At 35.0% G+C, this 9,604-nt stretch overlaps 1 protein-coding gene across 3 annotated transcripts in view; it reads right to left on the bottom strand.

Annotated features, from left to right (window-relative positions):
• The window catches only part of LOC100005446 (TNF receptor-associated factor 2-like), a 20,123-nt gene extending 10,993 nt beyond the window's left edge, over nucleotides 1-9,130 (bottom strand). The window contains 4 exon segments of one of the 3 annotated variants that reach the window (NM_001442715.1): nucleotides 2,607-2,705; nucleotides 2,801-2,879; nucleotides 3,856-4,066; nucleotides 9,010-9,130. In NM_001442715.1, coding sequence (NP_001429644.1) covers nucleotides 2,607-2,705; nucleotides 2,801-2,879; nucleotides 3,856-4,043 — 366 coding nt within the window. In that variant the 5' untranslated portion in view covers nucleotides 4,044-4,066; nucleotides 9,010-9,130. 3 annotated transcript variants of the gene reach the window in all.
• Nucleotides 9,131-9,604: the final 474 nt, after the last annotated feature.

The raw sequence follows: 9,604 nt of genomic DNA, 5'->3' as shown, positions 1-9,604 counted from the left end.
CACACTCTTCTCTGATTGGTCAGGTGACCACACTCTGCTCTGATTGCCCAGATGACCCCATGTTGCTCTCACTTTTCAATTAGCCATACTCTGCTATTATTGGTCAAATGACCACACTCTGCTCTGATTGGTTAGCTGACCACATTCTGCTCTAATTGGTGGCCCTACTCCGCTCTGGTTGGTCAGATGACCACACTCTTCTCTGATTGGTCAGATGGCCCCATGCTGCTCTCACTGATCAAATAGCCCTACTCTGCTATAATTGGCTGGATGACCACACTCTGCTCTGATTGGTTAGATGTCCACATTCTGCTCTTATTGGTGGCCCTACTCTGCTCTGGTTGGTCAGATGACCACACTCTTCTGTGATTGGTCAGATGACCACACTCTGCTCTTTTTAGCCAGATAACCCAATGCTGCTCTCACTGGTCAAATAGCCCTACTCGGCTATAATTGGCTGGATGACCAAACTCTGCTCTGATTGGTTAGATGACCACATTCTGCTCTTATTGGTGGCCCTACTCCGCTCTGGTTGGTCAGATGACCACACTCTTCTCTGATTGGTCAGATGGCCCCATGCTGCTCTCACTGATCAAATAGCCCTACTCTGCTATAATTGGCTGGATGACCACACTCTGCTCTGATTGGTTAGATGTCCACATTCTGCTCTTATTGGTGGCCCTACTCTGCTCTGGTTGGTCAGATGACCACACTCTTCTGTGATTGGTCAGATGACCACACTCTGCTCTTTTTAGCCAGATAACCCAATGCTGCTCTCACTGGTCAAATAGCCCTACTCGGCTATAATTGGCCGGATGACCACACTCTGCTCTGATTGGTTAGATGACCACATTCTGCTCTAAATGGTGGCCCTACTCTTCTTTGATTGGTCAGATGACCACATACTTGTCTGATTGGTCAGATGACCACACTCTGCTCTTATTGGCCAGATGGCCCCATGCTGTTCTCACTGATCAAATAGCCCTACTCGGCCATAATTGGCCAGATAACCAAACTCTGCTCTGATTGGTTAGATGACCACATTCTGCTGTAATTGGTGGCCATACTCTTCTCTGATTGGTCAGATGATCCCACTCTCAAAAAGCCCACTCTTTATTCATTGGCTGTTGACTTGTGTAGGAAAGCAAACTGGATTTCAGCACGTGTGCAGTGAACATTAACAAAGGTATCAATTTTACAGTATCAATATATCATCCATGCAAAACTGCATCTTCTTGACCTGTCGACATGCAAAAAACTAAACTCTTCCAGTCTCATCTGTAACTACATTGCCACACACTGATGAAGACCAATGAGGACCATAGATTAATATAATGAAAATGTGTTTCAAATCTGCATAAGTGTGTGTAGGACGTGAGACTGGAGTTATTGATCTTGATTAGGAGAAAGGGACTCGACCAGCGACTGTCAGGATCCAGCCCTGTCACTCCTGTCTGTGTTTAATGTCTCTCTGTTTGTTTTGTGTATTAGCACATGGTTGTCTCTTTTGTTGTGTTGGCCATGTGCTCCCCTTGTCCTTCCTCCTTGGTTTCCTATGCCTCGGCCCCGTTTAGTCCTTGTTTGTCTAATTATGTTCATTTTCCACTAGTCTTTGCCGGTTCGTCATACTATCTTTTGTGTTCTTGTCGCTGATCTTGTTTAGTGCTTGATAGAGGTTTTTAATAGTCTAGTTTTGTTTCTTTTGGCTAGCCTTAGTCTAGTGCTAGTCTTTTTGATCTTTATCTCGAATTCATTTATCCTTTTGATTCTGTTTATTTATTTTTCTTCTTTCAGCAAGGTGGCTGTCATTTTCATTTTTCATTTTGTTTGTAGTTTAAGACTAATTTTGAGTTTTCATTTTGCCATTTTTGTAATCCCTTATCCCAGTCTGCACCTAGTTTTTTGTTAGTTCTTTATTTTTTAGTTCCTGTTGTTGTTGTGTTTTGCTTTCTATTTTATTTCTAGCTATATCTTATTTCAATCGCCCTTTTGTTTTAGTTTTTAGTAGTTTTATTTAGTTCCTTATTCGTTTCATTTTATTTCTCGAGCTCTATTTCCCTCCCTCCTAAATATTTATTTTTGTTCTAGTTTTTTGCCTGCTCTTTTTAATTTTTTTGTCTCCCCAGCTGTCTATTCCTGTTGTGTTGCTTGTCACTTGCCTCCTGATTCTTCGCTGGTTGTGGATTCACTTGATTGATGTTCCATCTGTTTGCCACCCCTGTCCCAAACCGGAGGTTCGGCTAGCTACTTATTGACTGCTTGGCCTGAAGTTTGGAATTTCCCCTTTCCCGACCAGCCTGTTTCACTCCCCATAAGACACTCCCCTCTGTATCATCCTGAAGTCCTGAGTCTCCTCCCCTCACCAGCCTGTTCTCCTGCCATCACCCTTCACTATTGTGCGGACTGTCCTTCTGCGTTGCCTTGTTTACCTCCTGTAAATAAACCTTGTGTTCTCCTGTCTATTCTGCGTTTGAGTCCTCCTTGCCAACCGTGACAGCGACCTAACTTGACTTGATCTCTGACTCTCTGAAGACATTTTCCATTCACAAAGACATACCTTATGCACTATATGATTGGTAATATCACTGTGTTAATAAACACACAACCTCATAGTCTTTAATGCTGCCTTTCCAGGAGCAGCCCTCATTGAAGCACACGGCTGGAAGATTTTCAACTTCTCTTCTGGCAGCATTGTCGGGAAACGCCTGCAGGAAAACACATGGAAAGTGCAAGCTCTGCAGTTTAAGGTTTGGCTTTAAATCATATTCAAATGTTCATATCTGATGATTTTTGTGCTTACGCAGCCTTGTTTGAGGATTGACGTGGGCTCTTCGAAGATGTCCTCTTTGATGCAGGCATTACATTTCTGTGGTCCAGATCTGACATGACATCAGAGCACAGATTTGATAGTTTGACATCCACATTTTAGCTTTAATAACGTTTGAGTATTGGTGGTGTAGTTTGAGTGTTAAAATTTGCAATTTATATACATATACACCATATAAAATACAAAAAAATATGTGTATGTCTCAAAGATTCATTCATTCATTCATTTTCTTGTCGGCTTAGTCCCTTTATTAATCCGGGGTTGCCACAGCGGAATGAACCGCCAACTTATCCAGCAGGTTTTTTACGCAGCGGATGCCGTTCCAGCTACAACCCATCTCTGGGAAACATTCACACACACACTCATACACTACGGACAATTTAGCCTACCCGATTCACCTGTACCGCATGTCTTTGGAGTGTGGGGGGAAACCGGAGCACCCGGAGGAAACCCACGCGAAGGCAGGGAGAACATGCAAACTCCACACAGAAACACCAACTGAGCCGAGGTTCGAACCAGCGACTTTTAGCTGTGAGGCGACAGCACTACCTACTGCGTCACTGCCTCACCCCGTCTCAAAGATTCATTAATTAATTTTCCTTCGGCTTAGTCTCTTTATTCATCAGGGGTCGCCACAGCGGAATGAACCGCCAACTTATCCAGCATATATTTTACACTGCAGATGCTCTTCCTGCTGCAACCCAGTACTGGGAAACACCCATACACACTCATTCACACTACGGCCAATTTAGTTCATCCAGTTTACCTATAGCGCATGTGTTTGGACTGTGGGGGCAGCCGGAGGAAACCCAAGCCAACACGGGGAGAACATGCAAACTCCACACAGAAATGCCACCTGACCCAGCCGATGCTCAAACCAGCGACCTTCTTGCTGTGAGACGACAGTGCTAACCACTGAGCCACCGTGCCCCCTTGATCTCTGATGTAATGGTTTAAATTTCTCGCATCAGAACTGAGCTTGATCCGCCAAACCAGCGCATGTGTTTTAGATCAGCGGTGTGAATTACCCAACAGTCCGGTTGAAGCAGTAAGAGCAAAAGCGATGGCCGCACTGAGCTTGGAACGGTCTCCTCAGAATGTTCTGACAGCAGTTGCATAAATGTTTATCTTCAAGTTTGTTGGCCAGAATCTTCTTCGGGAACCCTGGCTTGTTGTTCTCCATGGAGGACGGAGGAGAGGGTTCTTGAGCTGCCATGATCCCCTCTAAACCTTCCTGATCTGAACAAAAAGACAAAAAACACCATCACATATACAGTTGAAGTCAAGATTATTATCCCTCCTGTGAAATTTCTTTTCATTTTTCACAGTATTTCCTATAATATTTTTTTTCTTCTGGAGAAAGTCTTATTTGTTTTATTTCGGCTAGAATAAAAGCATTTTTTTTAACAATATTATTAGCCCCTTTACGCTATATATATATTTTCGATTGTCTACAGAACAAACCATTGTTATACTACATAAGCCCCTTTCACACAGTGATACCGGTAAATATCTGGAAGATTTCCAGAACGACTTTATCGGTAGATTCACAAAAGTGCTGTTCACACAGTCGAGGACGTTACGGAATTTTTCCGGAAAAGACCGTTCACACATCCATTCTAAAATAGCGCTAAATTCTGACATCAATAATCAGAAATGAGCTCTAAACAGCAGGGCTTGTATTTGTAAACATTTGACTACATCATAAACTCTGTTGATGAATCAGTATTGTGAACAACTTCGATGAAAACATATAGAGAAACACTTTCGCATGTCGAGATGTTCATTATATGTGTTTGTGCTGGCGCTCACAGGCTGTTTCACAGGCACACGCAAAGCTTGAAGGTAAACAAACAACGGCTTATCATAAGCATCCTATCGATGATTATTTACACGGTTGGCATTAAGATGAACATATAAACATTCTCTGACTAATTTCTAGCAGCTAAATGTGTCTGGAAAAATATTCACAGGCTTTTATTCTCATAAACCGCGCGGACGTGAATGCGTCTGACTGTTGTGATTAGCTAAAGTAGCATCAGCATGTTCTAGACGCGCACGCGCTCTTTCCGGTAAGCTTCCTTCTGCGTTCTCACATCGCAGCATTCCGGCAATGGTAATGTTACAACTTCTCTTTCCGGAAAATAGCCAGAACGAATTTACCGGTATTTTTTAAAAGGGCCTGTTCACACATACAGACCTTTCCAGAAAATTGCCGGTAATTTTCCGGAAAGGTCTGTGTGTGTGAAAGGGGCTAAAAACTTGGCTAATTACTCTAACCTGCCTAGTTCACCTAATTAACCTAGTTAAGCCTTTAAATGTCACTTTAAACTGTATAGAAATGTCTTAAAAATATCTAGTCAAATATTATTTACTGTCATTATGACAAAGAAAAAATAAATCAGGGATTAGAAATAAGTTATTAAATTTATTATGCTTAGAAATGTGTTGAAAAAGTCTGGTCTCCGTTAAACAGAAATTGTGAGAGAGAAAAAATATACAGGGGAGCGAATAATTCTGACTTCAACTTTAGATAAAACAGTCACTTTACAATAGGCTTTCTTAGTTAATGTTACTAAGACTGAACAATTCATAGTTTGATATTTACTGAACTGTGAGTTGGTCAGGATGACAGGATGAGCAACATGTGTGAACGGAGTGCATGTATGAAATTGTAGTCCAAAATGGTGGATTTGTAGTCCGGAAGCTAATGTGTGTGAATTCCAGCGATCAATAGATTTACGATCGCTGGTGATCGTGAAACATGTGTTTATTCATGAGGTTTTTATTTATGGTGAAAAAAATTCATTGCTGTAAATTAGCCTAATTAATAATCCATAGCAAAGAATAAAATTAAATAGGCATTGGCACTCAAGATGTCAAATGAAACATAAAATAAACCCATTGTGCCAAAGTTTATATTTTGTAAGTATAATTTGTACAATAAATAAATAAATAGAATAATATAACCATATAACATTAAATAATATAATATAGTAATTAATAATTATATAATACAAACTTTAACTATAATATTTCATTAATTGTAGGTATTTATTTATGATGAAAAAAAAACATTTTATCACTGTAAATTATCATTAGCCTAATTATTAATCCCCAAAATTAAATATAAGATCTCAAATTAAATATAAGATGTAAAATTAAACACAAAATACTACATTTTATGGGTTTCAAGATAATTTGTACAGTGAAATAAATATAATACAATAACGGCATAATAACAAATAACATATCAATATAAAAAATAATATGATGATTAATAATAATATAATTTAAACTTTAAAATTTATATTTATTATCCATGTGCTTATTTATAATGTATTTATGATGAAAACAATAATTAGGCAGTTATTATATTAAATTTATTTATTTTACTGTACAAATTATACTTACAAACATAAAATATGGAACAATGTGTGATCTTAAGCACAAGATGTGAAATGAAGCACGAAATAAACACATTGTGCCATATTTTATGATTTGCAGGCTTAATGTGTACAATAAAATAAATAAATAAATATAATAGCATAATATAATAATAATAAATAATATAGTAATTAGCATAACATAATAATAATAAATAATATAGTTATTAATAATAATGTAATTCAAACTTTTTAAATAATATTTCATTAATTGTAGGTTTTTATTTATGATTAAAAAAAAAACATTTTATCACTGTAAATTATCATTAGCCTAATCATTAATCCCCAAAAATAAATATGAGATCTAAAATTAAATATAAGATGTAAAATGAAACACACAATAAACACAAAATTCCATATTTTATGGGTTTTAAGCATAATTTGTACAGTAAAATAAATAAATATAAAATGATAACGCCATAATAATGCATAGCATAATATAATAAATAAAATATAATGATTATTATATAATATAATTTAAACTTTAAAATTTTAATTTAATATCCATGTGCTTATTTATACGGTATTTATTTATGATGAAAAAAAATGCCGTTATCACAATATATTTATTCATTTTCCTGTACAAATTATACTTACAAACATAAAATATGGGACAATGTGTGATCTAAAATTAAGCACAAGATGTTAAGTAAACACATTATTCCATATTTTATCGTTTATGCGTATAATTTTTACAGTAAAATAAATAAATATAATAACATTATGGCGCAGTGGGTAGCACGTTCACTTGACAGCAAGAAGGTCGCTGGTTCGAGCTTCGGCTGGGTCAGTTAGTAATTCTCTGTGGAGCTTGCATGTTCTCCCCGCGTTCGCGTGGGTTTCCTCCAGGTGCTCCAGGCTGCATTCCAAAGACATGTGGTACAGGTGAATTGGGTAAGCTAAATTGTCCATAGTTTATGAGTGTAAATGAGTGTGTAAGGATGTTTTCCAGAGATGGGTTGTAGCTGGAAGGGCATCCGCTGCGTAAAACATATGCTGGTTAAGTTGGCGGTTCATTCCACTGTGGCGACCCCAGATTAATAAACGGACTAAGCCGTAAAGAAAATGAATGAATAAATAAATATAATAATAAACAATATAGTAATTAATATTAATATAATTCAAACTTTTAAAATAATATTTTATTAATTTTGGGTATTTATTTATATGTAAATTAACATTAACCTAATCATTAATGCACAAAATTAAATATAAGATCTAAAATTAAATATAAGATGTAAAATTAAACACAAAATAAACACATTGTGCCATATTTTATGATTTGCAGACTTAATGAGTACAATAAAATAAATCAATAAATGAATATAATAACATAATATAATAATAAATAATATATTAATAATAATATAATTCAAACTTTAACAATAATATTTCATTCATTTTAGGTATTTATTTATAATGAAAAAAAAAAACATTTTATCGCCGTAAATTATCATTAGCCTAATTAATAATCCACAAAATTAAATATAAGATCTAAAATTAAATATAAGATGTAAAATTAAACACAAAATAAACACATTGTGCATATTTTATGATTTGCAGGCTTAATGTGTACAATCAAATAAATAAATATATTAACATAATATAATAATAAATAATATAATAATAATAATAATAATAATAATAATAATAATAATAATAATTATAATATAATTCAAACTTTTAAAAATAATATTTCATTAATTGTAGGTAATTATTTATGATTAAAAAAAAAACAATTTATCACTGTAAATTATCATTAGCCTAATTATTAATCCCCTAAATTAAAAATAGGAACTAAAATTAAATATAAGATGTAAAATAAAACATAGTAAATAATGAAAAATAGTCATTAATAATTATATAATACAAACTTTAACAATAATATTTCATTAATTGTAGGTATTTATTTATGATAAAAAAAACATGTTATCACTGTAAATTATCATTAACCTAATCATTAATCCCCTAAATTAAATATAAGATCTAAAATTAAATATATAAGGTCTAAAATTTAATATAAGATGTCAAATGAAGCACAAAATAAACACATTGTGCCATATTTTATGATTTGCAGGCTTGATGTGTGTAATAAAATAAATATGATATAACTACAATAACAAATAAATACTACTAATAATAAATCAATTATTGTATGGCTTATTATGCATCATTTAATAAGATTGTCACTATATGCTATCACTTGCGCATAGTAAAAATACAAACCTCTCATCTAAAATAACCAGATCAACATTATTAAACCCTAAAAGCTTTAATAACTGACAGTGAGCGGGTCTCTAAACCCGAAAGCCAGTCTCTTTGTTTCTGTTTCAGTTTTGCTTTATGTCCTATACAGTATGTTTCCACACAAACATGCACGCGCAAATGCTACATACAAAATAATGTACAGTAGTGTAAAACATCCACACGACAAGAAGCTTTTTCATGCATGTCCGACAGCACTTTTTTTTTTTTTGGTCAGATATCGACCATGCATCTCGTCGATATACATCATCATACAGTCAGCTGACAATTGCACATCTCATCTTTTTCCCTCTGTTGCTAAGCAAATGCAACATCTTTTCTGGGGGTTGTTGCGTCCGTTCTGTGCCGCCACGCCTCTTTTACATGCATTAAAGAGATATGGCGAGCCTGACAATCAACGTAGATGCAATAAAAATGAGAAAGGAAGCATGGATTTGAACGGAAAGCAATGCACGGATTGCATTGACTTACCGCACCGCGCCGGGATTTTCCGTTCATTTGCTCGGTTGCGCTTTGCCTGTGCTGGACGGAGGCTGCTGTGTTTTGGTGGTCGACATTGTTGAGAGGAGCGCGTGCTCTTTCACAGGATTACGTCATAATGTGTGCGTGCACTGGGCTTTTGGATCTCTGAGGCAGGTTTTTTTTTTTTTCTAACAGGAGGACTGTCTATAATGATAAGCTGCTGAGATACAGGATAGCCTAATGGTTGGATGAAAATAGGCCTATTTAATGATTTAAAAAATATAGATTTGACTGTGTAATATCAGTTTAAATGTGTAACATTTATGTTCTTACATTTATTATTTATTTATTTATTCATTTATTTATTTATTTATTTTTTATTTTTTTTATTTATTTATTTATTTATTATTTTTGAGTGCATAATGTAATTGTACCAAAGATGTATTGCTGACAAAAATGTTATTGTTAAATAATAATAATAATAAAAATGCAGTTTTATTTTTATTATTTATATTTTTATAATTTATATTTCATATTTTATAAGTAAATATGTTTTTTAATGGTTGAGTGAAAATAGGCCTATATAATAATGAAAAATATAGGA

This window comes from Danio rerio, chromosome 5 (assembly GCF_052040795.2).
Source record: "Danio rerio strain M-AB ecotype USA chromosome 5, GRCz13ab, whole genome shotgun sequence".
NCBI lineage: Eukaryota > Metazoa > Chordata > Actinopteri > Cypriniformes > Danionidae > Danio > Danio rerio.
This window is presented reverse-complemented; position numbering and strand designations above follow the sequence as displayed.